At 55.6% G+C, this 27,576-nt stretch overlaps 2 protein-coding genes across 3 annotated transcripts; both read left to right on the top strand.

The window, feature by feature from the left end:
- Positions 1-556: 556 nt before the first annotated feature.
- On the top strand, positions 557-1,721 carry S1PR4 (sphingosine-1-phosphate receptor 4). The gene has a single exon (XM_054578044.1). It carries the CDS (start codon positions 557-559, stop codon positions 1,712-1,714), a length of 1,158 nt encoding a protein of 385 aa, XP_054434019.1. The 3' UTR covers positions 1,715-1,721.
- A 4,567-nt stretch (positions 1,722-6,288) lies between these two features.
- On the top strand, positions 6,289-26,342 carry NCLN (nicalin). Of its 2 annotated transcripts, none has more exons than XM_054578087.1 (15): positions 6,289-6,917; positions 12,471-12,661; positions 13,576-13,720; positions 15,495-15,589; positions 17,014-17,094; positions 19,174-19,277; positions 20,259-20,347; positions 20,433-20,572; positions 20,994-21,172; positions 22,904-22,991; positions 23,078-23,116; positions 23,199-23,359; positions 24,266-24,319; positions 24,445-24,523; positions 24,683-26,342. In XM_054578087.1, exons 1-15 carry the CDS (start codon positions 6,734-6,736, stop codon positions 24,740-24,742), a joined length of 1,689 nt encoding a protein of 562 aa, XP_054434062.1. In that variant the 5' UTR covers positions 6,289-6,733; the 3' UTR covers positions 24,743-26,342. The 2 variants fall into 2 exon arrangements, with proteins under 2 accessions (XP_054434062.1, XP_054434059.1); XM_054578084.1 differs by having other exon boundaries at positions 23,196-23,359.
- The last annotated feature ends 1,234 nt before the right edge of the window (positions 26,343-27,576 follow it).

Raw genomic sequence — 27,576 nt, 5'->3', positions numbered from 1 at the left:
GACTCTTCAGGCCTCGGTTTCCCCTTCTGTGGACAGGTATGCTGCAGGTTTGTTCAGCCCTGTCATGGAGCTAAAATGGGGCGCGTCTGCCCCTTCGACAAGGTGGCCAGCAGCGCCCATGCTCATGTGTGTGCGGTCACTTAACACACACTTACTAAGCACCTACTGTGTTCCAGGCGCAGTTGGAGCAGTTGAGGAGACAGTGATGGAATCACCCAGTCCCCTGGAGGGAGTCACCTAGCCAGGAGGGGTGGCAAGTGCTTTTGCGGGGAGAATTTTCCCTCCCTCTGGGGCCTCCACCCCCCTGGGCTTTCGAGGAACAGAAGCAGGGCAGAGGTTGGGGTCTTGCAAGGGTGGCTACAGCGCCCTCCTGGGTCCTGGGGTTAGAGCAGACCGTTGGGATGCTCCTCCCTGCCCGGGCCTCACCCCCACCCTGGGGGTACCTCGAACATAACAGGAAATTTCAAATAACAGGAAACCAAGACCAGGCAAGGCAGCAGCTCCACCCTGCTCGGGGCCAGCCACCCTGGGCTTCAGTCTGCCCCGAGGGACTGCCATGAATGCCACAGGGTCCCCAGTGGAGGCCCATGAGGCCTGCCAGCAGTTGGCGGCCGGTGGGCACAGCCAGCTCATTATCCTGCACTACAACCACTCGGGCCGGCTGATGGGGCGGGCTGAGACCGAGAATGGGAGCCTGGGGTTCCTGAAGGGACTCTTTGTGGCTGTGAGCTGTCTGGTGGTGCTGGAGAATCTTCTGGTGCTGGTGGCCATCGTGACTCGCATGCAGTCCCGGCGGTGGGTCTACTACTGCCTGGTCAACATCACACTGAGTGACCTGCTCACTGGCTTGGCCTACCTAGTCAACGTGCTGCTCTCCGGGGCCCACACCTTCCACCTGGCGCCGGCCTCCTGGTTCCTACGGGAGGGCATACTCTTCATGGCCTTGGCTGCATCCACCTTCAGCCTGCTTTTCACTGCAGGTGAGCGCTTCGCTACCATGGTGCGGCCGGTGGCTGAGAGTGGGGACACCAAGAGGGGCCGTGTCCTGGGCTTCATCGGGCTTTGCTGGCTGCTGGCCGCCCTGCTGGGGCTGCTGCCCCTGCTCGGCTGGAACTGCGTGTGCTCCTTCCAGAGGTGCTCCAGCCTGCTCCCGCTCTACTCCAAGGCCTACATCCTCTTCTGCGTGATCATCTTTGCCTGTATCCTGGCCACCATCATGGTGCTCTACGGGGCCATCTTCCGGGTGGTGCGGGCCAATGGGCAGAAGGCTTCGCGCCCCCCAGTCCGCCGCAAGGCCCGCCGACTGCTCAACACGGTGCTCATGATCCTGGTGGCTTTCGTGGTCTGCTGGGGTCCACTCTTCGGTCTGCTGCTGGCTGACATCTTTGGCTCCGACGTCTGGGCACAGGAGTACCTGAGGGGCATGGACTGGATCCTGGCGCTGGCCGTGCTCAATTCGGCTGTCAACCCTCTCATCTACTCCTTCCGCAGCCGGGAAGTCTGCCGGGCCGTGCTGGGCTTTCTCTGCTGTGGGTGTCTCAGGCTGGGCCTGCGAGGGCCTGGGGACTGTCTGGCCCGGGCTGCTGAGGCCCATTCAGGAGCCTCCACCACCGACAGCTCCCTGAGGCCCAGGGACAGCTTCCGGGGCTCCCGGTCACTCAGCTTTCGGATGCGGGAGCCACTGACTAGCATCTCCAGTGTGAGGAGCGTCTGAGCCACAGCTGGGGAAGATGGTCCAGCTGCCAGTGCGTGTCCACACTGGCCCTCCTCCTGGCCTGGAGAAGGCCCAGAATGGGCGGGCCAGGAGCCTGGGAACATGCAGAGAGGCAGCAGGCAGGTCCAGATGGAGAGGACAGAGCAAGCAACCAGCCAGGTGTTCCAAGGCCCTGTGTTCCTCCTCACAGCCCTCAGGTCTGTGGGTGTTTCACGGTCTCCTCGGAGAAGGAGGCAACTACTCATTGGAACAGAGAGCACCCTGGAATGGGGACACTTGGGATTACTATGTATGCCCCAGCTCCTCTCTGGATTTCAGTGGGGCTCCCAGGTGACAAGGGGTAGGTAGGCTGTGGGGTCGATGCCCTGGCAACATGGAAGTTCAATGATGGTATGAGATGTCTCAGCCTTCCTCTTATTCATGTTTTTGCAGAGGGACAGTAGCATGAGGGCTGTGGGTCTGCTGGGAGCCTGCATCCTTGTCTGTGGCCAGGGAAGGCCCAGGGTCTGTGTGCTTCTGGGGGAGGGGCGTGTGGTTGTGAGGGCAGGTGGCGGGGGTGTGTGGGTGAAGGAGAGAAGTGGGAGGCTGAGCATGTTGTGCTGTGAGCATAAGCTGTGCCTCTGTGTGTGCACAGGCGTCTCCTTGTGCGGCAGGCCTCATGCCTGAGGGGGGGTGTGTGCGCGCGTGCAAACCTGCGTGACTGGACCACTCTGCTGAAAGTATTTGAGTATTACAAGGCTACCAGGGTGGAGGGCAGCAAGACTTGACACCCGCCCCTTCTCGCTCACTTCCCCTTTCCTGCCCCATCTTTCATCTTGGTCCCCCCGCCCCTCCCCCCAGCCCGGCCGCAGCCTCCTTCCCCCACCTCTGGGCTCTGCATCGCTTGGGAACCCAGTCTGCGGGCCAGGAGAGGGGCGGCAGTCTGGCTCTCCTGACCTCGGGGACCTTGCCTACTCTCTAGAGTTCCCTTGAGCACTCACAGCCTCGTCCTTGTCCTCTCCTTCCCTGTCTAAAGTGGGCTGATAACAAGCAGAACCCACAGCATGAGGCTTGTTGCATGCTCAGGGTTTGCCACAGTAAGTGGTATCTATGTGTCTGATAAAACGTCAGGCAATAGTGAAAGGTTCCCCATCTGTGTTCGCCAGTACAGGAGCCCCACGTGGCTATTGAGCACTCAGTAAGTGGTCGGTGCAACCGAAGAACTGAACTTTAAATTAATTTGCATTTAAACAGCCCATGGGACTTGGGGCAGCCATATTGGACAGTGCAGGTGCACATCCTCCATACGTGGCTACCTTTGGCTGGAAAGGGTTTTCTCTTTCTTTGCCCTCCCAGGACCGAGCCAGTGCCTGTGGGTCTTCCTGTATCTGTCTTTCCAAGTCCTCAGGGCAGCCCCTATCTCAGTTTTTCCTCTGCACAATGGGAGGGGGTGCAGTGACTGAAAACCATTTATTGCACTGTCCAATATAGCAGCCACTAGCCACGTGCAGCTATTTATCATTAGCTAAAATGAAATGAGATTTAAAAATTCAGTTTCTCGGTGTACTGGTTTGCTGGAGCTGCCATATCCAAGTCCCATAGACTAGAGGGCTTAAAGAGCAGAAATCCGTTCTCTTCTGGTTCTGGAGGCTGGAAGTCTGAGGTCAAGCTGCCCGCACAGCTGGTACCTTCTGGGGCCATGACGGATTCCGGTGTTAGCTGGCAATCTTTGGTGTCCCTTGGCTTGTAGACGCATCATCACATCTCTGCCTTCACATTCACACAGCATTCTCCCTGTGTGTGTGCTAATACGATGACCCTATTTTCCAAATATGGTCACATTCAGGGGTCCTGGGGGTTAGGACTTCAACATATAAATTTAACCTATGGCAGTCATGCTACCACATTTTAAGTACTCAGTAGTGATGTGTGGCTCATGGCAACTGTTTTGGATATTGTAGAGGCAGAATGTTTTCATCATCACAGGAAGTTCTGTTGGACACAGCTGGAAAGAGTTCCTGGCATGTATCTGGGTGCACAATAAACTGGAATGATTCTTACATTTTCCTGATGCCTGTTTCAGATGTGTTTATCTGGGGCGGCAGTAGGCAGGGTGGGGGCTTGGTGATATTTGAGGAGAGTGGAGTTTGGACCACCCCCAAAGCTCTCAGACTCTGAGCCTGTGTTGAGCTGGCTTAGTTGCCCCATCTGCCCTGTACATTTTTGGGGTTTTAGCTTTAGCATCCCCTCCTCCAGGAATTCTCCTCTGACTTCTCCCCCTTCCCAGTCCTCCTCTGGATTCCCACAACTCCTTGTGAGTCCCACTGCAGCTCTGATCACCCCTGGTCATGTATCCATATCCTCCCCTGGACTGTGAGCTCTGGGATGATGGAGATTGTGGTAGTGTCTGGGTCACCACTATGTCCCTGGCAATTGGCACAGAGCTCAGCATACAGTAGGTACTCAGTGACCAGGAGCTTTGGAAGCACTGGAGTCAGTAGTACGCCTTCTGCTGAGCCTCGGGAACCTCTTCCTCCTCCTCCTTTCCTTCCCCAGCCCCGCTCCCTGACAGTGGCAAAATCGTTCCCAAGAATCCGTGTCTCTCGCTTGTTAGATGGCTCAGATGTCGGTAACCCATAACCATTCCTCAGCTCTGCTGAATGCCATGGACCTAAACTTCTTCATCTGTCAGATGAGGACACTGATAGCCCTTGCCCTCCTGGGATGTTGATAACTCGAAGCATAAAAAGACCCATGAACTATTATGTGTATACTTGTAAATGAGTAATAACAACAACAATGCCTTATATATCATTCAGAGCCTAGTGTGTAATCACCTTTATATTAATTCATTTAATCCTTACAAAACCACTCCATTAACTCCATTTTATAGATGAGAAACTGAGGCCCAGAGATGTTAGGTAACTTACTCAAGGTCACACAGCTGGGTAGCAGCAGAGCTGGGATTCAAACCCAGGCAGGTGGCTTCTTGATCCCTGTGTGTTACTGCCTCTTCAATGATTGAACAAATGAATGAATGAATGAATATCAGTTCCTTTTCTCCTCAGAAAACTCAGAACAGATGTTACACATCATTCTTTGGCTGCCCGTGATTTTGTCTCCACAGGGCAGGATTAGTTGACCCTCCATATTTTAGACAGAAAAACCAAGGCTCAGGAGCGGAGGCAGCATGGGCAGCTCTAGGTTCAAACCTCATTGTCTGAGCCACGTTCAGGCCCTTATCTTGGCCTGTCTCTGGGTATATGTGTGTGTATCTTGTGTGTTCATAGCCTGAACTGGGGGAATGGGAGGCGGATGGAAGACGCAGGTAATAAACCTTTGCTGATGAAGACCGTGTGGGCCAGGATGACTTCTTGTCTCTTTCCCCGCCCTGACAGGGCATGCCAGACTCCTCGGGCCTAGGATCTCCCTGGAGAGGCCTGGGGCATGGCTGGAAGCAGAGGAGTAAGAAGAATGGCTAGGAAAGGTGCCTGGTGTGTTAGAGTTTTCACTACTCATTAGTTCATTCACTCACTTATTAATTCACTCAACCACTGTGTTAGGCTCTCTTCTGGGCACTGAGGTTCCAGCTATAAACAACCTGGTTTCTGCCCTCACAAAGATCCTACTTTGGTAAGGGTGGCAAACATTGAGCTATGAAATGCCCAACAACATTTCAGTAAAAATGAAGGAAAACGGGGGAGGGTGTCCTGCAGGCAAGCAGATGCAGTAGTCCTGCGGCTACACAAGTGAGTGCATTCTCATAATATCGACATTTACTGATAGCTTTATGTGTGCCTTCCTCTTTTGGAGTTAGTTCATGTGGATTATCTGATTGAATTCTTACACACCGCTGGGGGGAGTCATAGAGTGTTTGGCTATTTATCGTATCTGGCAGCTAAGGAAACCGAAGCTGGGACAGGTGAAGTGACTTGCCCAAGGTTACACATCTGGGAAGCAGAGCAGGTGGGACTTGAACCCAGTGCTGTTAATCAGCACAAATGCTGCAATATTGGAGCCTGGGATGTCAAATAGCTGTGAGTCAGGGCTGTTGTATTCTTTGCCGTGGTTGTGATCTTAGTCCTCCCATCTGTACAAGGGGGTGTGTTATTCATGCTCATCAAACATCTCTGGCCCCGAGACAGGGGGTGCTTAGGGTGTCCAGGTCAGAAAATACAGATTCGGGACACCAGTTAAATTTCAATTTCTGATGAATAATAAATAATTTTTCACTATGAGTAGTACTTCAGAATGAATAAGCATGTCACCAACCCCTGCATGAACTCCAGGCTCCAGACTACAAGTCCCATGATGTATTGTGTCATCCTTTTAGGAGCCTTCTATAATGATTTCTACATCCCAAGATTGTATAGGTCACCGACTGTGTGCCAGGCCTTGTGTTAGGTTCCGGGGATACATCAATGCACAAAACAGACCAAAGTCTTTGCCCTCATGGAATTTAACGTTTACGTTCCTTGGAAGTCTTAAGTGATTTTTCTCGGAGTTCTGCCAGGAAGACTACAGCTCCCATAATTTCCTGTCCTTGCTCAATGGGACTACAGTTCCCAGGAGACCCAGCGCACCAAACAGGCCTCTCCCTTCGCTCCCAACAATTTGCCCGGTCGCAAGGTCAAGTTCTACTTCCGCAGTCGCTTCCCTCTCCTCCCACAAGGACAGGGTTTGAGTAAGTTCCAGTGTGAATAGTTCTATTTTAAGTATCTGTATTTTCTGACGTGGAGTTTATGTGACACCTGAGCAGTTTTAGTCGAACAACTGACTGCTGCTTACACTGGGAAGTAATCGAGTGGACAACTGCTAGGTGGCACCGCGCGCCGTGAAAACTACACCTCCCAGAGGGCAGCGCGGCGAATGGGGCGGCCCGCAGCAATGCCTGTAGGACCTGGGGGCTGCCCGGCGCACTGATCGCAGGACCCCAGCGGCTACCCATGCTGAGGTGAGTCCGCAACAGTCGCTGCTGCCGCTGTCCGCGTCCCCGTCCCGTCCCCGCCGCCGCCCCGCGCGGCTCCCCCGCCTGTCAGGATGCTGGAAGAAGCTGGCGAGGTGCTGGAGAACATGCTGAAGGCGTCGTGCCTGCCACTTGGCTTCATCGTTTTCCTGCCCGCCGTGTTGCTGCTGGTGGCGCCGCCGCTGCCCGCTGCAGATGCGGCGCACGAGTTCACAGTCTACCGCATGCAGCAGTACGACCTACAGGGGCAACCATACGGTGCGTGGACCCCGGCCTCCCCCCGGGCCTCTCCCTGGCCCCCGCCTCCTTCAGCCCCCCATTTCACCCCTCGGCCCCTGGCCCAACCGGCCTCCTCTCGGCCTACTCCGGGCCCAGCCTCCCCGAGCCGAGGTGTCCCCTTCCCTCAAGCGGGTCTCTGCCCCTCCTTCCCTAGGACCCGCCACTCCGGGCTGTCCAGCTGGAGTCCAGTGGCCAGACCCTCACCCATACCGAGGCATGTCAGAGCCTGGATGCCTGGACCTCCGCTAGGCGGTCCCCAACTATATGCTTAGTGCCCCCAGGAACTGACCCCCTCCCCGCCGCACTGGCTCCCGCATCCTTCCGTCCTAGACAAGGGCTTCATGTCCCAGAGCACATAGCTCCAACTCTCAGGCCAAGCTTCCCCTACTCCTGTACCCCTGGGGTACCCTCTTCCGTTCCCAGCTGGGCCAGAGTCGTGTTGCCCAGTCCCCCTCCTTGGGACACCACCCTGGTGCCTGTCCTCATTGGGTCGTACTCTACACCCAGAGCTTCAGTCTCTGGCCTGGTTGATTTGGAGGTGAGCCTTCCTGCTTGGGGTCTGCCAGGTGAGTTGCCCAATGTGATGTTCCAACCAGCCCCTGCTCTCCACGGCCCCTGGGTACTGTGATGCTTTTTGTGCGGTGTCCACATTCTGTTCACCTCAGGGCTCCAGAGCACAGATTGCTAACTGAGGCCTGGCCCTATGTCAGGACCCATCTCTCTCCAGGCTCTCGGCTCTCCTTGGTCCCAGCTCTTGAGCCAGATCCCTCAAAATTCCCTAGCCAGACTTCCCCTTGCCTTTAGCTTTCTGAGGATTCATTGGACTCATGTCTTGTCCTCTTCTTTGTTGCCTACCCCTCCCAGCTCCCCTTCCTTATACCCAGTGTCCTGGAGCCCCGCTTGCTCCCTCTCCCCAGGATTTCTGTATTGTCTCTGACTCCTGGGCCTGGATCCTGCGTAGCTCCTTTCTCCCTACTCCTGCTTCTTCACCTGCCTGTGGTGGTTCTGACCCCCGTGCCCAAGTCATCTTAAATTCCTTTGGATCTGTTGGCCTGTAGGTTTCTCTTCCAGCCTGGTGCCTAGATTCCCCTCAACTCAAAGCCTGACTTCCTTATATAGGAGCCCCCCTCTCCAGTTCTCCTGGTCCCTTCATCTCTGAAGGGTCTGCCTCAGTTCTCTTAGACTGCCCTCTCCTGTTAGGCCATCTCAGGCCCAACCTGAGACCCCGATTCCCAAGCCCCTGCCAGCCCTTTGAAGAGCCTCAGACTCTGGAGACTTATCCAGACTTCCCCTGAGATCCTGCCTCTCCACAAAGTTACGTTGTTTCTATTCAGAGCAGTGGTTGTCAACCCAGGGGTGACTGGGTGATGACTTTGTGATCGTCACATTTAGGGTGCTCCTAGTGGCTTCTAGCGGGTGGGAGCCAGGGGTGCTGCTCATCACCTCGCAGCGCCCAGGACAGCCCCTCACAGAAGGATCCTGCCCCAGTGATCTGGCCCCAGTGCTTAGGGGAGAAATTTGGTGTTACAGTGATGGTTCTGAACCCAAAGCCTCAGGCTCTGGAGGGGTTGGGGTGGGGATCCAGGAGCCCTTAATGTTGTGGGCATGTTTCTGTGCGTTGACATTTTCCTGGGGGAAGGGTCAGTGCTGTGCAAGGGAACTTTCTGTGACTGTCAGTGGGTTTTATATTTTCACTAATATGGAAGCCATCAGCCATAGGTGGACACTGAGCACTTGAGATGTGGCTCATGCCACAGATGAAGGGAATTTTTTGTATTATTTAATTGTTATGAAGTCAAATAGTCACATGTGACTGGTAGCTGCCATCCTGGTCTAGAGTTTTTCTTAGTTTCCCAAAGGAATCCATAGTCCAAGAGGCCCAGATCCTAAAACTTAGTATAACCAATTTTTCCAGATCCTGAGTCTCAGTTCCTGCATTCACCCCTGTCATTTGGTTCCAACTCAGACGACTCACACTCAGAAGCCTTGCTAAGAGCCTCCTGTCCTGTTCCTACCAGCGCACCCAACTTCTCCCTCTGGCCCCTTTGAGAGTTGTAATCTGTAGCCTGGATGCCCCTGGCCTCCTCTGGACCTCTCGACACTGTCCTGCACCTGATGTGGCCTCCTCTCTTCCTTCCAAGCCTGCCCAGGAAATGCTGGCTGAATTTGTGGAGGAAACAGGTGTCAAATCACTGCCTTTCTAAATGCAGAAGCATGTTCTCCATCTCCCTCCATTGCAGATTCTTGGGAATCCTCTCTCTCTGTGACCTCTCCTCTCCTTTCCCTAAGCTTTCTTTTCCTTTTCCCTCCCTTCTCTGAGCGCTTTGCTCCTGATCCTGGGATTCCTTCCCATTCTTTTTTCTGACTTGATCTCCCCCCTTCACGTGCCCTCCTTCCTGGCCCCCCATCTGTGTTGCTCCTAGTTAGGAACCTAAGCACTGCCTGCCCTACATGAGGCATCATAGAGACTGTGGGTTCTGGGGGGTAATCAGAGGAGACCCGGTGAGGCACCCACCCATCTTAGCTGAGCGCTTCTTGTCTGCAGAGCTGGGAGACAGAGGCCTGGCTTGAGAAATTTTGATGAGGCCCTGCAAGTAGGGCTTGCATATCCACACGGGTCACACCTAGCAATGTCCCTTGCCCAGATGTGGGGCGGACCCTTGCTGCCCGGGGAGAAGCTGATGGGATAGTTGGTGCTGTGGAGCGGGAGTTGGTTATTGGAGGGAAGGACCCTCGGGGGTCTGAGGCATTGCTGCTTGTTCTCTGACATCAGAAAGAACTGGTGTGGCTGGAAGAAGCCTCTGGTTGCTCCCTGTCAGTGGTGCCTTTGAGAGCTGGTCTGCTGGGTCACTGCTGATTGCAGTCTCCCCTGTGTCTTTTACACCCTCCTCTAGAGCCCACGCCCCAGGCTCCCCGCCTCTGGTGCAATTCTGGCTCTGGGCCTCTCGTTTCCCAACTTCCTGTTCGCTCCTGTTGAGAAACAGGGCTGGGCAGCTGCCCAGGAAGGAAAGGTGTGTGCTCTTTGTGCTGTGCTGTAAATTGTGCTGGAGGAAATATACCAGGTACAGGGCCACAGATGTGGACTCTGGCCTTCTTGAGGTGACTGCTGCTTCAACAGCACCTGCTGTGTGCTCGCATGCGGTGGTTAGCAGCCCACTCACGCCCCTCTCAGCCTTGATACCATAGGCTCAGCAAGGCCCGGGGCGGGGGGGGGGGGGCTGTTAGCATCCCAGACTTGCCAGGGCTTCTTCACCTGGGGTGGCCCTTCTGCCATTGTTGTAAGTAAAGTTTTATTGGCACCGAGCCACACCTACTAGTTGATGTGTCTCTGACACCAGAACTAAGTAGCCATGACAGGGCTGGTGTGGCCCAGTCAGGCCAGAGGATTGATCATTTGGCCCTCGATAGAGAAGATTGCAGGCTTCACTCATATCTGGTCCCAGTGTGGGAACCGACGACTTTTGTCTAGGTGTCTGGTGCTGTCCACCAAGCCTGGATCTCTGCTGGTGTAGAGCAGGGGCCTGGGAGTCACATCAGCAAAGATGGTCTCTGCCCTTGGGGTGCTCAGAGGCTGGGGGCCAGTCCCTGGCTTTGCTCTTATTCCTCTCCTTCTCTGGCCTTGCTTACCTTCTCTGGAAATTGGGGTCCTGATTCCTGCCCTGCAGGAGCACCAGGCCCAGGGGGAAGATGCACACAGTTGGCTTCACAGGCTGCCCTCCGTGTTTTCACCCCTGAGGTGACATTGGAGGCTGTGGGCCCCTGGGAAACTGAGGGCCTGAAACAGGTAGGGCATGGAGGAGGGGCCTTTCAGGCATTCCAAGACCTTCAAGGACGTCCTGAAGGTCTTTGTCACCCTCTCCCTGCCTAAAGCGGAGAAAAGTTCCTTAGAGGATTGCGGGTGGAGTCAGGGTGCCCCCTAGCCCAGGGCATGTGGCCCACTTTTACTCCTCGGTCACGGACCGCCTGCCCCAGAGATGGCCTCCCCCTGTTCCCACCTGGGATGCCATCCCTGCTGTGTCCTTCCAGCCTCCTCTCCCCACCGTCCACTGAGGGCACTCCACTGGAAGCAGCTTTTCTCCTGTCTGCTCACTTTCTCAGAGAGATCATTCCTGGAAAGCAGAAGCAGGGATCTAGGCTCCTGGCCCTGAGCCTGAGACTTAGTGTAGCCCAGCGTAGGTCTGCTTCTATTAGTACAAACATGGTGCCTTCCCTGAGCTTCTGCCTCCGGGACGACCTGAGGCTGGCTCCCCTGGGGAAGCCAGATCACTTCTATGTGTCCTTCTCTGTGCTCACTGCCTAGGTCTCAAACTGGAGGCCCTGTGAGCCCCATCTAGTCCTCATGTGGTTAGGATTTGCTTGCCTGCTTCGGCCTGGGTCAGCCTGCAGTGTGGGAAATGCTCTGGACTCCTTGCTTGCCTGTGCCATTGCATTGGCCTCATGGTCCTGCATTTAACCTCAGCAGGGCTTCTCCAGGACCCCTTTCTCCAGCATAACTCTCTCAGGGCAGCAGTAACATGCTGTGTGCTCCAGGGGACCCTGCTGGCCTTAGAAAAGCTCTCTGCAACATTCTGGTTCTGACCCTAGCTCTGTTGGTTAGGTGGGGGTGGGGGGATTCACTTGCCTGGGGGAAGCTTGTGAGTGGCCGGGTCCATGCCTGTCCTGGGACTCAGGCTATTCTTCCTGCTCTGAGCCTTTGGATCTTTCTCGAGCTCTTAAAAGAAAGGTGGAAGGTGGCACTTGGGTGTGTAGAGCAGGGAGAAGTTTCTACCTGGGGTGACTTCCCCCAGCAGACTCTTGGCGATGTCTAGGGACCTAGGTCATTATTGTCTAGGGACATCTGTGTTTGTCACAATTGGAAGTGCTCCTGGTATTGAGTGGATGTGGGCCAGGGATGCTGCTTAACCCCTGACAGTTCCCAGAACACCCCCTCACAAGGAATGACCTGACCCTGGCCTGTCTGGAGCTTTCTGAATGTCACTGGGGAGCTTAGTGTTTGTTTATTTGTTCTCCTGGCTGGTGTTCATCAAGAACCTGTTGGGCCAGGAGTGGCTGTGAGTGCTAGTTTTACACTGCAGTGAACAAGGTCTCTGCCCCCAGAACCCCAGTCTAATTAGAGGAATAAATAGCCATAAATATTCTAGGTGGTGCTGAGGCCCCAGGGAATTGACCAAGGCAACGTTAGAGCCCTGGAGGGGAAGGGGCACCCGGCAGGAGGGGCCACCAGGCTCAGGTCAGCAGGGCCTGGAGTTAAGGTTTGCCTCAGGGTTCTGGGAGCCTGGGGAGGACAGACCTCTGGGTTTGTCCAGGGGGAAGGGTCTCAGCTTTCATTCAGGTCTCAAAAGGTGCTGCAGCTCTCCAGGGTTCAAGTGGGCACTGCATTCGTGTCAGTCGGGTGCTGGCCATGGCAGACACATGTTGGGGCGTGTGGGCAGAGGGCTGATGGGACTCTGGAGGCTCCTGAGTCACTGGTCTCTGGACAGAGGTCTTGGACCCTGCTGAAGTGGTGGTTCCCCTTCTGTGTCCATCCCACAGGGACACGGAACGCAGTGCTCAACACGGAGGCACGCACCATCGACGCGGACGTGCTAAGCCGCCGCTGTGTGCTCATGAGGCTGCTAGACTTCTCCTATGAGCAGTACCAGAAGGCCCTGCGGCAGTCGGCGGGCGCTGTGGTCATCATCCTGCCACGGGCCATGGCCGCTGTGCCCCAGGACGTCATCCGGGTGAGCCCCTGCCCCCTACCTTCTGCACAGTCCAGGGTCCAGAAGCTTCTGTGGAGAAAGGAATGCCTAGGTTTGGAGTCAGCTATGTGGCAAGTCTGTTTTGCCTCCCTGAGCCCTTGCCCTTCAGGAAGCAGATGGTGCCTATTCTCCTTCACCATTGGTCCCTGTCCCCCTGCAGTGACTCTGCAGGGGACACTGGGTGATGTCTGGGGACATCTGTGGTTGTCGCAACTTGAAGTGCTCTTGGCATCAAGTGGGTGGGGCCAGGGATGTCGATCAGCACCCCACAGTCTCCAGGACAGGTCCCACAGAGGGTGACCTGGCTCCGATGTCAGCAGTGCCAAGGGGCAAAGATCTGTTCTGGATGAACAGGGTCTCATAGGATCCCTCCAAATTCTGTGCTAAAGATGCTTTTGTAGATGAGAAGGGGGTATAGAGCAGTGGGGGTTGCGTGGGGTGGGGGAGCCCATGCTCTCTGAAAGCCAGCTCTGTGCCAGGCAGGCAGTTCATGCCCACTGTCTATGTGGGTCCATGCCACCAGCTTGGGAAGCCAGCACCTGTTGCCCTCTTAGAGCTGAGGACGTGGCCAGTAAGGGCAGGGTGGGCCCACAGTAACGCCAAGCCTGACCCTGCCTGGCTGGCTCTAACACCTGTTCTGTCAGCCCACTTCCTCCCTGCTGGGTGCCATCCACGGGCCCCGGGCATCGCCACACCTCACCTGTCCCTCTGTCTTCTTCGTACACCCTGGTCCCCCTCCTGCCCCTTCCTTTTCTCTTGCATAGTCCTAGCCCCATTAGCTGCCTCGGAGGAGGCGTTCTTTCAGGCACTGGCCTACCTGCCCTCTAGGGACAGCCATTGGGCCCCCCAGTCCCCTCCGCCCAGGCCATAAGTCTAAATGAGTGTCTCTTCTACAGCAATTCATGGAGATTGAGCCTGAGATGCTGGCCATGGAGACCATTGTTCCCGTGTACTTTGCTGTAGAAGACGAAGCCCTGCTCTCCATCTACGAGCAGACTCAGGCCGCCTCCGCCTCCCAGGGTTCTGCCTCTGCCGCTGAAGGTGGGCTGGCGGCTGCAGGAGCAGGGTGGGTTCATGGGGAGCCTTCCCTGTTGAGGGCCACGTCACGCTGTGCCACTTTTGAGACCCTTAACACACCACCCATACTTAACAGTGCAGGTTACCAGGCCCTGCACCAAACCTGCTGTGTCACAGTCTTGGGGCTGGGAGCCAGGACTCCCCATTTGATACCCCCCACCTCACCCCACTGCTGATTTTCATGCAAACAAAAGCTTGAGAGCCACTTAATTTGGAGGGAGGTGTTTCCTGTCTTTAAGCCTCTGGATGTTTATGAAAAACACAGCATCTAGTCAGTTTTCTCTGTCGGTCCTGCCTGCTGAGTACTTCAGGGTTGGTCAGCAGCGTCCTCTGGTCTCTGGGGCAGCAGAAAACCCCTTTTCTCCCACCAGGGACTGGGGATGCTGTGGTGAACGGGGAGCATGAGTGGGTTGCTGTCGGGAGTGAGATAGCAAAATGAGTCAAAGAAATGCCACCAAAAGGAACCACCCAGTGCTCTGTTTTCACCTACTGAAATGGCAGGTGAAACAGTAAAAAATACTCCGAATTGACAGGAATGGAGAGGCAGGTGGGTTTGTCCACATTGGGAGGCTCAGTCAGCTCCTTGGGGAAATAGTGTGCGCTATGTGTTTAAGCCGTAGACAAAGATTTGATCCTCCTGGCCAGCTGGTTGGCTGCATAGGATGCTAGATTGGGGGTTGGCAAACTACAGCCCTCAGCTGTCTGTAAGTAAAGTTTTATTGTCCCTTGGCCGTGTCCATTTGTTTACATATTGTTTATGGTGGCTTTCACACTATCGCAGCACAGTTGAGTGCCTGTGGCAGAACAGAGCAGAAAATATTGTCTCTGGCCCTTTACAGAAAAAGTTTGTCAACTTCTGGTCTAGATCAAAGTCTTGACAACATTCATCTGTGTTGTGGGAGCAGAAGAATGAATTTTTGGAAAGACCTAAATTCCCAGTTAGAGAAATAAGAGGAAGAATCCTCTACTTGGTGGAACATTATGCAGTCATTAAAAATGACATCGGGGTAGAATTTTAGCAGCACAGGAGAATGCTTATTTTACATTGGTAAGTGGAAAAAACAGGATACAAAAATAATACATATTGATCACAACTGTCTTTCTTAGAAATACATTAAAACTTAGAAGAAGTTGAAAAAATATTACAGTTCCTGAGGGCACTTTTCTCCCAGCCTTCTCCAGTGATAATATCTTACATACCCATTAAAATTATATTTTTAAATATGTAAATAGCAGAAGCAGACTCGAGATGGGGAACTCATGGCTGTTTCTAGTGTGTGACACAAAATGAAAAGGTAGTTGTTTCTGGTCATGAGCAAGTGGGTTACAAACCTTTGGGGGCTCAGGCAGTTTAGGCCTTTTGCACGGGGCTCTTGGATCGTGGGCCATCCAGCGGGAGACGCCTGCTTCTCCGTTACCTCTAGGGTGACTGTGGCGTGGATGCTGAGTCAGTCCTTGGGAGGCTGGGTCAGAGGGTGTGCACATGCCTCTGTAAATTTGGAATGGAGGCCTAAGGGTCCTGCAGAGCAAGGGCACCCCCCGCCTACCTGGGGTCGGGGTGACTTTCCCCAGCCCTTAACCCTGGACACCCAAGCCCTTTGCTGTATCCAGTCCTCACCTTGTGTTCTAGTTTGTGTGGTCAGTTCTGCATATGGCTTTGCAGACTGAGCACCAAGGGTCCGGGGTGTTGGTGTGCTGGGGAACCCTGGGGCTGACCCCTCCCTGCTCCTGTCCCCAGTGCTGCTCCACACTGCCACCGCCAACGGCTTCCAGATGGTCACCAGCGGGGTCCAGAGCAAGGCTGTGAGTGACTGGCTCATCACCAGTGTGGAGGTGAGTGCCAGCTCTGTTGCTGTGCCAAAACCCAGGGACAGGCCTGCGCTGAGACCGCTGTCTCACCCTCAGAGCCTGCCCTGGCGCCCAATGCCCAGTGGGCCATCGGTGAGCGCTTGTGGCTGGGTGTGCCACCCTCCTTAGACCTGGGCTTGGACTGGGCACTGCCTTCGGTATTAGGGGGGACTTCTGTGGGCCCCAGTCTCCAGGGGTTTACACCAGATGGTGCAAGCCTGCTTGGCACTGCCCCCCATGTCAGTGTGTGGTCTCTGGTAAAAGTTGGGGTGCAGCCACATTGTCAGCCACCCCTCCCCGTTCAGGACGAAGTGAGCCTACCTCAGGGCTGTTTGAGACACAGTCAGTCGTGAATCCCGTGCCTTTCTGGGAAAAATTCTTGAGCCCCTGCTGTATGCAGGAGGCAGTGGTGAGCAAGACGTCATCCCTCCCTAGAATTTCTTCTGTACGTCGTGGGAGGCACTTAGGGACACGTAAGCTGAGGGTCCTGGAGCCAAGTGAAATGGCAGTGAGGATAGGACTGGGGCTCTCAGTGGACCAGGCTGGAGACCAGGGAGGAGAAGGTGCAGCAGCTGACAGGGCTGGACAGGCTAACTGAGGATGAGCGGAAGCTGCTACAGCCTCTGAGCAATTGATAAAATAATCAGATGAATATGTTTTTTAAAACTGCATAAGAGATGGTGGTGATTTGGGCAGAGAAAACCTGCACTGGCCAGAGACCTTATCAGACCTGCAGAGGTTGAGTTGAGCTGCGACTGGTCTGGTTTCCCAAGGGGGTCACAGCAGATGATCCACTGAGGGTCTGGTGGGCCCTTCGTACCATTAGGGACTCTCTTGCAAACTGCCAACCTGGCTGCCATGGCCTTTGGTTCTGGAAATGTCTGTGCTGCCATGAGTCCTCTGCCATCCCTGTTACTCACCTGGGAAGCAGGGTCAGGGAGGAGGTCAGGGAGAGAGTCGAGGTGCTTGGACTCCCTCCCACTGTCCCCAACTAGTGCTGAGACCCTAACTCCTTGGGGCTCTAGAGGCTCCATTCCCAACTGCACTGTTCTCATCAGCAGAACTCTGCACTCCGAACCAGTGGCATGTAGCTCAGCCTTTGAGGGGTGGGCATGGTTTCCGGGGGAGAAGCATGCTGTGAGGAGTGAGCAGATTCTCGTCGCCAGAGCCGTGGTCAGCAAACTGCAGCCCTTGGCCCCTAGCGTGTTTCTGTAAATAAAGTTTTATTGGTACCCAGCCATGTCCATTTGTTCACTTATCACCCACGACTGACTAGTCATGACATACCATAGAGCCAGCAAAGCTAAAAATACTGCCCCCACCCCACTCCCACTGGGTGGGGGTAGCCTGGACTGTTCTCGTGATCAGGGCCTCGGCCAGCTGGTGCTTCACAGACTGTCTTTTCACAGGGGCGGCTGACAGGCCTGGGTGGAGAGGACCTTCCCACCATCGTCATTGTGGCTCACTACGATGCCTTTGGAGTGGCCCCTGTACGTATACGCTCGCCTTGGAGGAGGGGACGTGGGCGCCTTTTCTCCCTCACTGCTCTAGCCGAGCTCAGAGGCAGAAGCAGCTGTCTGTGGACAGCAGCTGCAGTCAGAGCAGCGACACCTACTCAGAGGGCCCTTTAGGCATTACATCAGCTCCCCATGGGGACCCTGCAGAGTGGGTGGCATTGCAGAGCTGAGACAGAGGCTAAGCCAGGGTGGGTCTTGTGGCCAGGGTCCCATTGCAAATAGGTGGCCAGGCCAGGAATAGAGCCCAGGGTGCCTGTCAAGGTCTCCAAGATAATTCACCAGGAGGACCCCAGACTCAGCAGATGGTCGTCCTCATGGCCATGCTTTGTACAGAGATAGGGCAGAGCTAAATGAGCCAAAGGAAAAGTACATGGAGCAGGTCAAGGCGGGAACCTGGTGTAAGCTTCCAGAGTTCTCTCCTGGTAGAGTCCATAGGACTCACTTATTCGCACACAACAAGATGTGACAGTGCGTGTGAGGTGTGGTCCCCAGGGGCCTCATGGAGTCCCAGTGCCCAGGGTTCTCACTGAGGGCCTATCTGCGGACCCCTCTGCCTGGCACATATGGGATCCCAGACTCCAGGAGAACATATGCACATGATGAGATGAACCACTTTTCCAGACAGTTTATGGTCAGGGAGCCCCCAGGGCTCAGTTCCAGATGCCACGCGGATAGAAGTCAGAGGCGCCCTTAGCCCCACCCCCAGGCCGCAGGCCTCGGTGGGGCCGTGCTCTCAGAGCCCCCAGCACTGAGATTGTGGCTCATGCCAAGTGTAAATTGGCTTCCTTTGTCAGAAAGTCTCGCTTTGAGAGAACAACCAGCCAAACCAAACAGGGTACTGAGGGTGGATGGACCTGCAGCCTGGTGCGAGCTCCGACTGTGCCACAGCCCAGTAACAGCTGTTCCAGAGGCCACACCACTTGGAAGGCCAAGGCCATCCTTGGGAACACTGGGAGCAGCCGGGGCCCAGAGACAGGCCCTGGACAGTCAGCTGAGAACAACACTTCTGAACTTGTTCATTATTCCTTTTTAGACATTCTAATTTTTCATTGCCTGTGTAATTTAAAACATTTTTTGAAGTATAATTCCCATAACTTAAAATATATTAAAAAAAAATTTCATTTATTTTTAAAGAGGAGAAGGGAGGGATAAGGAGAGAGAAACATCGATGTGTGGCTGCCTCTCGAGCGTCCCCTACTGGGGACCTGGCCTGCAACGTAGGCACGTGCCCTGACTGGGAATCAGACTGGCAACCCTTTGGTTCGCAGGCTGGTGCTCAATCCACTGAGCCACACCAGCCAGGGCAAAATTTGCCCTTTTAAAGCATATAATTCAGTGGTTTTTAATATAGTCACAAGACTGTATGACCATCTAATTCCAGAACGTTCCATCATCCCAAAAAGAAGCCGCCATCCCCATTAGCAGCCTGGGCACTTCACATAAATGGAATCAAACATTATGTGGCCTTTGGTGTCTGGCTCCTCTTGCTGAACATCACGAATTTTATTACATTGATACAACGTATGTCGGTTTATGGGCTGTGACCTTGGGAGGTTCCCAAGACACTATGGCATCCGAAACTTCTCTTTCTCCAAGAAGTAGTCATTCCTTCATTGCAGTACTGCTTTCGATCATAGAACCCAGATATGGGGGGGAGGGGGGAGGCTTTCAAGGAGCAGAAGGCTGGTGGCCTGGCCAGAGGGAACCTGTGCTGCTGACTCCCCCCACAGTGATAGGTGTGAGGGTCCATGTGTACGTGCTGAGGCTGAGAGGCTGCCCTGGTGGCACAGCTACCTGCCGGGGCCCAGGACAGAGTTGCTGTGAACAAGGAGACTCAGAAGGGCCTCCAGTGTCCAGGGGCTCCCCCATGTGGACATCAGGGTGCTGTCCGTCGGGCTCTGAGCAGAGGAGGCAGCTCTCCCTGTGTGCTGAGTGTGGACTAGGGACAAGATCAGGGACAAGCAGGGTGGGCCACCAACGAGGGGGGTATCGCGGTGCTGCGTGTGACTGGTGGGGGTGACTGCCTGCCTGCCTTGCCCTGCCTGCCCACAGTGGCTGTCACATGGCGCGGACTCCAACGGGAGTGGCATCTCCGTGCTGCTGGAGCTCGCCCGCCTCTTCTCCAGGCTGTACACCTACAAGCGCACCCATGCGGCGTAAGTGATGGCCAGGTGGGAGGGATGGAGGGCTGGTGAGGCCACTTGCTAATGGGGCTGGGTCTCTCCCATTCACCTGCTGGCATCCTGCTCAGGAGGCCTGGCTGCTGTTAGTCCCAGCAAGTGTTATGGATGCTTTCAGCTGCAAGTAACAGAAACACTCAAACAAAATAGTTGCTTAAATGAGTTTCCTTACCTCGACACTGTGGACACTGGGCTGGATTCTCTGTTCATCCACACACAGCACACAGTGTAGCTGAATAGCAGACATTTATGTTCCCAATTCTGGACACCAGAAGGCTGAGGTCAAGGTGCCACAGGGCCATGCTTAAGGTTAAGGCTCTGGGGCAGGGTCCTTCCTGCTTTCTCCAGCTTCTGGGAGCTGCCTGCTGTCCTCAGAGTGCCTTGGCTGTGGCTGTGTGGCTCCAGTCTCTGGCTTATCCTTGCCTGGTCCTCTCTTTTTCTGTCTTTTCTCTCCCATAAGGGCTGCGGTGGCCCTGGCGGGATGGGCGAGTTGGAGATGAGGGAGGCCCTGGGACGTGGTCCTTTGTGACGGCCTGGACCAGGCCTGCCTCAGGAAGATGCGGTGCTGAATCCCTTCCACTTTTTATCTTCTGGGTCTGTTTCCTAGTTAGTTGAAACCAGGTTGTCTCCTGGTTTTGAAAGCTCAAGAGAAGTGTCTGCAGCAGTGGTTCTCACCCTCTCAGAGGTGACTTTGTCCTAGGGGATACTGGACCATGTCTGGGGCATCTGTGGTTGTCACAGCTGGGGGCGCTCCTAGCATCAAGTGGTTGGGGGTCAGCCATGCTGCTCCACATGCCAAGGACGGGCCCCATAGAGAGGACCCGGGCCTGGTGTCAGCAGCGGGGAGGCCCTGCCCTGAGGGCTGGTTAGGGTTTTGTGTCTGGGGAGACCACCGCCTCCTTGTTGAGGACCTGAGTGATCATTTACCAAAGCTGACACCTCTGCTCTCCCCGCCAGGTATAATCTCCTGTTCTTCGCCTCAGGAGGGGGCAAGTTTAACTATCAGGGGACCAAGCGCTGGTTAGAAGACAACCTGGACCACACAGGTTAGTGGCCCCCAGCTGGTAACAGGACATGGGGTCCGGGGTCCTGGTGTCTCTCCACCCCAGTCAGCTCCTGCTGCTCCCACAGATTCCAGCCTGCTCCAGGACAATGTGGCTTTCGTCCTCTGCCTGGACACCCTGGGCCGGGGGAACAGCCTCCACCTGCATGTGTCTAAGCCACCCAGGGAGGGGACTCTACAACACGCCTTCCTGCGGGAACTGGAGATGGTAGGTGCCCCAGGAGCAAGGGAGCCTTCCGGGCGGCAGCTTGACAGAATTTCAGAGAGAGGCCCCTGAGGCTCTGAGAAGGGTGGCAGCATGTCACAAGGGACTCAGGCCAGGCCGGGTTATCTACCCTCCTGTCCCTCGTTAGCTAGTGTTCACCATTGGCCAGGCATCAGACCAGGTGCTTTGTAAACCCTGGGACCTCGAGTGAGCCTCAGTTGGCTTCCTAGGGGGGTAAGCAGATTTCTCCCTATTTCCAAATGCCAGAGGTTCCGGGAGGGACTTGGGACCCTCCCGGCTCTCAGGGCCCTATGTGGAAACTTGTGGAATGAGCTCGGTGTGAGGGGCCCCTCCGCAGACTTGGTGAGGTGTGGCCGGGACCCCAGGGCAGTGGGTGGACTCCCTGACTGTGCTGCCCACGCAGGTGGCTGCTCACCAGTTCCCAGAGGTGCGCTTCTCAATGGTGCACAAGAAGATCAACCTGGCAGAGGACATCCTGGCCTGGGAGCACGAACGCTTCGCCATCCGCCGGCTGCCCGCCTTCACCCTGTCCCACCTGGAGAGCCACCGTGACGGCCAGCGCAGCAGCATTATGGACGTGCGGTGAGTGGGGCCCTGAGGCCTCCCACTTTCCCTCATAGCCGTCTCTCTGCCATCTGGGTCCTATGAACATAGGTGCCTGGAGGGGAGGGACCCACGCCTGTGGGTGGTGGGGGAGGGGCTGGCACTAGCTTGGCAGTTCAAGAAACAGGAAGGTGGGTCACCTGTGCTAACTCAGCAGAGGGGTGCTGGGGACAGGGAGGACACAGTGAATGGCCTGACCCCTGTGTGTGACTTTTAGACCCTGAGCACCTCAGTTCACCCTGCGGCTTCTGCCCCCAGACCTTTTCACGCTGTGCTGCAGCCTGGAGGGCTGTGCCCTGTCTCCTTGGCCCCTTGTGCCTCCTTGGGAGCCTTCCCAATCACTTTCTCTCCCTCTGTGATGATGGATGTCTCTGGCTTCTGTCATTTTAGAACCTCACTATTCGCTCCATCCCATTAGCTCCCCCTGCTGGCATGGCAGCTCTCAGTGGGGCCAGGGTTCTATGGTGGTGTCAGCTGCCAAACTCAGTCCTCGGATAGTCTGCCTCTGCCCTCATAGGCAACGGCCCAGCAACAGACACATGTCAGCGAGGGGGCAGGGAATGCAAAGGTGGTGTTGGAGGGGCCCAGCGAGCCTGGGACAGGCAAGACCCAGAGAGAGAGAATAGGCATAGCGGGAGCATTGGCTGGTCCTGGGGCTGGAGGGCTTCTTGGAAGAGGTGGCACTGAAACCAAGGGACCTGAGTCAGGAGAAGGGTGTTCCAGGACAGAGGGTGCTGAGAGCAAAGGAGAGTTGGAGGGAAGGAGAAACAGCCTGAGGAATGAGCCAGGCCACCCCTCTACTTGCCCCTCCCAGGGAGATCCCAGCATCTCACACCCTCTTGGATCAGTGACATTTTGCCTCCAAAGTTCCTGTTTTTGCGTCTGTGTTGCTGGCAATCCTTGGTGTCCCTTGGCTTGGGGCTGCATCACCCCAATCTCTGCCTCTGTTGTTATAAATTCTTCTCTTATAAGGACACCAGCCATTGGACACAGGGCCACCCTACTTTAGTGTGACTTTATCCTAACTAATGTCTGCTAAGATCCTACCTCCAAATTAGGTCACGCCTCCAGGTTCAGGTTGGTGTGAATTTGGGGGGACATTTTACTCTACTACTGGGTGTTACCTTGACTCTGCCCTCAACAAACCATGGAGACAGGTGCCCTCACCACCCCCATGCCATGATCCAGGTGAGAAAACTGAGGCCTCAAGGGATCCAGGCATTTCAGGCAGACACAAGGAGCCAGGTCTGCTTCCCTGCACCTGCAAATAACCCCTGAGGGTGCTGGACAGCCTTTTGAGGAGGGCAGGGTCCCCCATTTTAAAGTGGAATGTGGCCCGGGCCAGGTGGCTTAGTTGATTGGAATGTCGTCCTACGCACCCAAAGGTTGCAGGTTTGATCCCCAATCCAGGCACATACCTAGGTTGTGGGTTTGATCCTCAGTAAGGGTGCATACAGGAGGCAACTCACTGATGTTTTTCTCTCTCCCCACCACTCCTCTTTTCTCTCTAAAATCAATGCACATATCCTTGGGTGAGGATATAAAAAAAAGAAGCCGAATCTGAGGTGCAAAGCGGTGCCTACCTTGCCTGAGGAGGCTGGAACTTTCCTAATTTCACTGTCATTTGATATGTGATTGCCTTTGCTTTTTGGTGATTATAAATAATGCTGATTCCAAACATATAGATTTGTTTCACATCTGCCCTTGAAGGTCCCGGGTTGACTCTAAAACCCTGACCCGCAACACAAGGCTCATCGCGGAGGCCCTGACTCGAGTCATCTACAACCTGACGGAGAAGGTGAGCCCCCCGCGGTGGCCGCAGGTCCTCCATCCCCATGCACCTGGTGGGTCTGGACTGAGGCCTGTCCCTTCCTCTCTTTGCAGGGGACCCCCCCGGACATGCCTGTCTTCACAGAGCAGATGGTAACCACTGGGCTGGGTGGGCAGGGTCCTGGTGCAGGGGTGGGCAGGGGTCCCGTGACCGTGGCCCTGTCCTTTGTAGCAGATCCAGCAGGAACAGCTGGACTCAGTGATGGACTGGCTCACCAACCAGCCCCGGGCTGCCCAGTTGGTGGACAAAGATGGCACATTCCTCAACACACTGGAGCACTACCTGAGCCGCTACCTGAAGGAGGTGAAGCAGCACCATATCAAGGCTGACAAACGGTGAGGCGCAGATGGCCCCCACCCGGTCACAGGCTTGTGCAAGGTGTAGCTTGCCAGTAAACATGCTCTTCTAGAGTCTTCTACACCTCCTGCAGTGCCAGCTTAAGCAGATAAATAAAAAAGGACAGGGTGCCAGTTAAATTTGAGTTCTAGACAAACAATTTATTTTTTAGTATAAGTATATCCCAAATACACTAAAAGCCTATTCGTTTATCTGAATCCACAGAGAATTGATGTCCGGTGTTTTATGTGGCAGCTCTGTAGCCCCCACCCACCCTCTAGTCCTTTTGTGCTCTGTATCAGGTGGCTTGTACCTGGGTCCCTGTGTGCCCTTAGGGTGCTTCTCCCCACTGCGAGCCCCCCAAGTTTTGTCTTTTTTCTGTTCAAGGCTCCTGAGCTCCCCAGTTGTGCTGAGTGGGCCCCTTGGGGCCTGTAGTAGAGGGGCACTGTGGGTGTCCGCGGGCAGGAGGTGTCCCCCGGCCTATTTACTGCCCTTGTTGGCCTCGCCTTCCTCCCTGCTCGTGGCCCTCTCAGGAGACAGCACTTAGATGAACCCGAGACCCCAGGTGGACCCACAGCCGTGGAGCCAGGGTCTCTGATTCCCAGGCCATGGTCACCCACCCGGTAAAGAAGTACTTTCTAGACCAGTACAGTTTCTGTAGTCACCATATTTCATTTTTAAAGAACATTTTAACACCAAAAAAGCAATAGGAAAGACGGGATTTCAGGATAAAGGACAGTTCTTTCCCAGGAGGGACAGTGGCAGCCTCAAGGAGACACACACACGGCGTGCTCCCTGCCACGTTGCTGGGCTGGTGGGACCTTCGGGTGGTCTGGTGTCTGCGGGGGCCACAGGACCTGGCCCAGCAGTCGGGGCGAGGCCACTGAGAACGCACTCTCTCCCAGGGACCCCGAGTTTGTGTTCTACGACCAGCTGAAGCAGGTGATGAATGCCTACAGGTGAGCTGCTCTGGACCAGGAGCCCGTGTCCCCCTTGGTTGCCGTCCAAGGGACTGCGGTCCACAGGACAGCCAGGTTGCTGCGAGTCCCGCACCCTCCCCTGACCCCGACTCCCCTCTCTCCAGGGTCAAGCCAGCCATTTTTGACCTACTCCTGGCAGTCTGCATCGGCGCCTACCTCGGCATGGCCTACACGGCGGTCCAGGTGAGCACGTGGGGCTCCGGTGGGAGGGGTGGACTGGCCCAGCAAGTCCTTGGCCCTGTCCTGCCTAGAAGCAGGTTACTCCACAGGTCCCTGGGGCTTCCTTGGGGTTTGTCCCCGACCTCACTCATGACCTCACTTGCGCCCTCCCGCTGCCCCCAGCACTTCGACCTCCTGTACAAAACAGTTCAGAGACTACTCCTGAAGGCCAAGACGCAATGACACGACCCTGCCAGCACCGCGGGCTCTGCCTGCCACCCTCGCCACCCGCAGTCTGCAGGGGCTTGCCGAAACCCCGAATTACAGAGCTTTTCTGTGTTGCTCTTGAGGATTTGGGGGATTCTTTCTCTTTTCTGTCCTTCAAACTCCCGTGGAGGAGCAGTGATTGGAGCCCTGGGGCCAGGCCATGGACTTGGGAACGAGCCTTGGCTGAGCCTCTGGCCCAGGAGGTGACCTTGCAGCCCACAGGGCGCTAAGCTTATGCTACAAAAGGAAAGTTACCCGGCTCAGCCTTGGGGTCACTCCTGCTCGCGATGCCAACCATGGCTGGCACTGGCTGTGCGTCTGTCCTCCGGCTGTCTCCATCCCACTTGGTGACTCGGATGCTCTCCTCGTGTTTGTCTGAAGCGGGCCCCCAGGTTGTAGCTCCTCCCTTGGAAGGTTGTGTCTCTTCCCCGGGCCAGGGCTGAGGGATAGGCCTCCCCTGAACCACAGCTGATGCCCTGAAGACCCAGCGACCTGGCGGCCTTCCCCCGCACTGCCTCCTCCTGGCCAGCCCTGCGTCACCCCCTCACCGCAGCCTCTAGCCTCAGCTCCCTCCCACTGTGCCCTGGGGAGATCCAGCACCTCCCCTAGGCTGTCTTCTCTGTTGGCTCCTGGGCTTCCAACCCCTGGCTCTCAAAGGGGACACGGGTGCCTTGGGAGGCCCTGGAGAAGAGGCCTGGGCTGGAGGCCCACTGGCCCCTCTGCTGACTCACTTCTTAGCACATCTCCTCGGGCCTGTCTTCTCATTTGTGAAAAGGAGGATGTGTCCTGGGGAAGCAACATCCATGTGGGGAGGGCGGGGGAGCAAGGGAGAGCGTTTTTCAGAGAAGATACGACTGTGGGAACCAGAGGGGGAGGAGGTGGGCTTCACAGGAGCCTTGACCAAGCCCTCACCCCACAAACCAGGTGCCTCATGGGGCGTGAGCTTCTCTCGTGGAGGGGAGGAGGCCTCCAGCACCGGGTGGACCTCAGGGAGGTGCAGGTGTACCGATTCATGAGCAATATAATCAATCAAGTGTTAAGTGCTAAGGGGCGGGTCAGGACAGGGGAGAAGGGGCTCCAGGCGCTCCATGGAGGTCTGAAATGGCCTAAGGGGGCCCGAGGACTGGCCCGCCCACCCCTCACCCTGCCTGTTGCTGCCCTGTCCCCAAAGCCCGCCAGCAGGAGGGACTGGGCTCCTCCGGGGACTCATGTCTGCCTCCACCTCTGACATCCCACTTTTGCCAACCAGTTCTTTCCTCCCTGAGCATGAGCCTGTCTGGCGGTCCTGTCTAGCCTTCCAGGCTCCGGATGTTGGCTAAGCCAGGCCTATGGAGGGGTCAGCTGGGGTCACAGGTTCTGCCTCGTTCCACCCCACCTTGCCTGGTGGACCGACTCCCCCCAGAGACCGTTCCCCAAATGCCCGGCCACCTCGGAGGGCTCATCCCTCCCCTTGTGACAGTGATGGGCGCACCATCTGGGGTTGCCCAGCGACTGTCCTCCCTCCCCAGGGTGGCTGACTGTTTAGAGCTCAGGCTGGTTGTGGGATGCAGTCGGATGATCAGAAAATAAAGCCATATCGAACAATCATCCTCAAGTGTGTTTCTGGGGGCTCTTGGGGGTGTGGTCAGGGCTGATTCCTTGAGGCTGTAAGAGGGTCTGTTCCTGGCTTGTGGACGCGTGGCTCTTGTCTGCCTCCACCTTCATGTGGAGTGTGTGTGTGTCTAACAAGGATAGTGATTAGACACACCCTACTCCAGTACAAACTCAGCTAGTACTATCTGTGAAGACCCACGTTTCAAATAATATTTCATTCTGAGGTTCTCAGGGGATGTGAATATGAGGGGATACCATTCAACCCATTACAGGGGCAGGGGTGGGGGCACTCCAGGCTGTGTGGAGGCCCCTCCAACTGGCAAGCCCTCCCTACCACCACCATCAGGCTCTGGGGATATCCTGGCTTGGGCACAGCCTCTGGGATACTCTGGATTTATGGGGTGCTGTCACTCTGCATATGGGAAGAGGGCCATACCTGTCTCCTCTCCCCGCCTTCCCCCCCCCCTCAAGGCTGGCAAAGTGGCTTTGGCTTCAGCCTGGACGTGGGTAAGACTTCCCACGCTTCAGAAGAAAGGCCAAGCCCGTCACCTCCCGTTAATACAGACTCATGTTTACTCTATTTACGCAAAACGTCCCACTGACTGTAACCAAGAAAATGAAAGCCGCCGCTAGCCCAGCTGGCAGACATGGCTGCCATCAACATGCTCGTGTGCTTTCATGCCACTTCAGTGTATGTGTCGCATGAGAATCTAAGGAAGTACAACCTCATTTTCAAGATAGGACTGGTATGCAGCATTTTTAGAGTATTTTTGTTTTTAGACAGCCCTTTGCAGACAGCAGGAACGCCAGGGAGGTGCCTGTGTCAGGCGCACAGTGTCCTGTGTGCACAGTGAAGCAAGCGCCACGCTGAGGTGGTGAACGTTTCCTTGCTCCCCGTTGCAACCCCTCCCTGTGCCCTCCTGGTCTCCAGGCCACCACTGATCATGTCTCAACTGTGAAGTCAATATTGGCCCTGCTGCTGTATGTTCAGAACAAGAGACCTTGTCCCAGCCGCTTGGGGGCCTGCAGTTCCCTGGGGAAGACAGGCAACAGAAATAGTGGGGGTGGGGAGGGCAGTGATGGCTCCCTGAGGGGGGCTTTTGAGTGAGATCAGAATGACAAGAAGGACTAAGCTAGGAGGAAGTCCAGATCCATGGCCCAGGCATAGGGCACAGCCCGCGCAAAGGCCCTGGGGCAGGACGGTGCCCAGTGTGTTG

Source organism: Pteronotus mesoamericanus, unplaced genomic scaffold (assembly GCF_021234165.1).
Source record: "Pteronotus mesoamericanus isolate MK-2021 breed Mesoamerican mustached bat unplaced genomic scaffold, CSHL_Meso_final contig_482, whole genome shotgun sequence".
Lineage (NCBI taxonomy): Eukaryota > Metazoa > Chordata > Mammalia > Chiroptera > Mormoopidae > Pteronotus > Pteronotus mesoamericanus.
The sequence above is the reverse complement of the archived record's forward strand: the minus strand, read 5'-3'. Positions and strand labels throughout refer to the sequence as shown.

Bases quoted from the DNA above. Each gene is read 5' to 3' on its own strand.
- S1PR4 (XM_054578044.1), top strand. From the start codon at position 557: ATGAATGCCACAGGGTCCCCAGTGGAGGCCCATGAGGCCTGCCAGCAG.
- NCLN (XM_054578084.1), top strand. From the start codon at position 6,734: ATGCTGGAAGAAGCTGGCGAGGTGCTGGAGAACATGCTGAAGGCGTCG. The intron at 17,095-19,173 runs GTACGTATACGC...GCCTGCCCACAG, and splicing joins ATGCCTTTGGAGTGGCCCCT to TGGCTGTCACATGGCGCGGA. The intron at 20,573-20,993 runs GTAGGTGCCCCA...CTGCCCACGCAG, and splicing joins TCCTGCGGGAACTGGAGATG to GTGGCTGCTCACCAGTTCCC.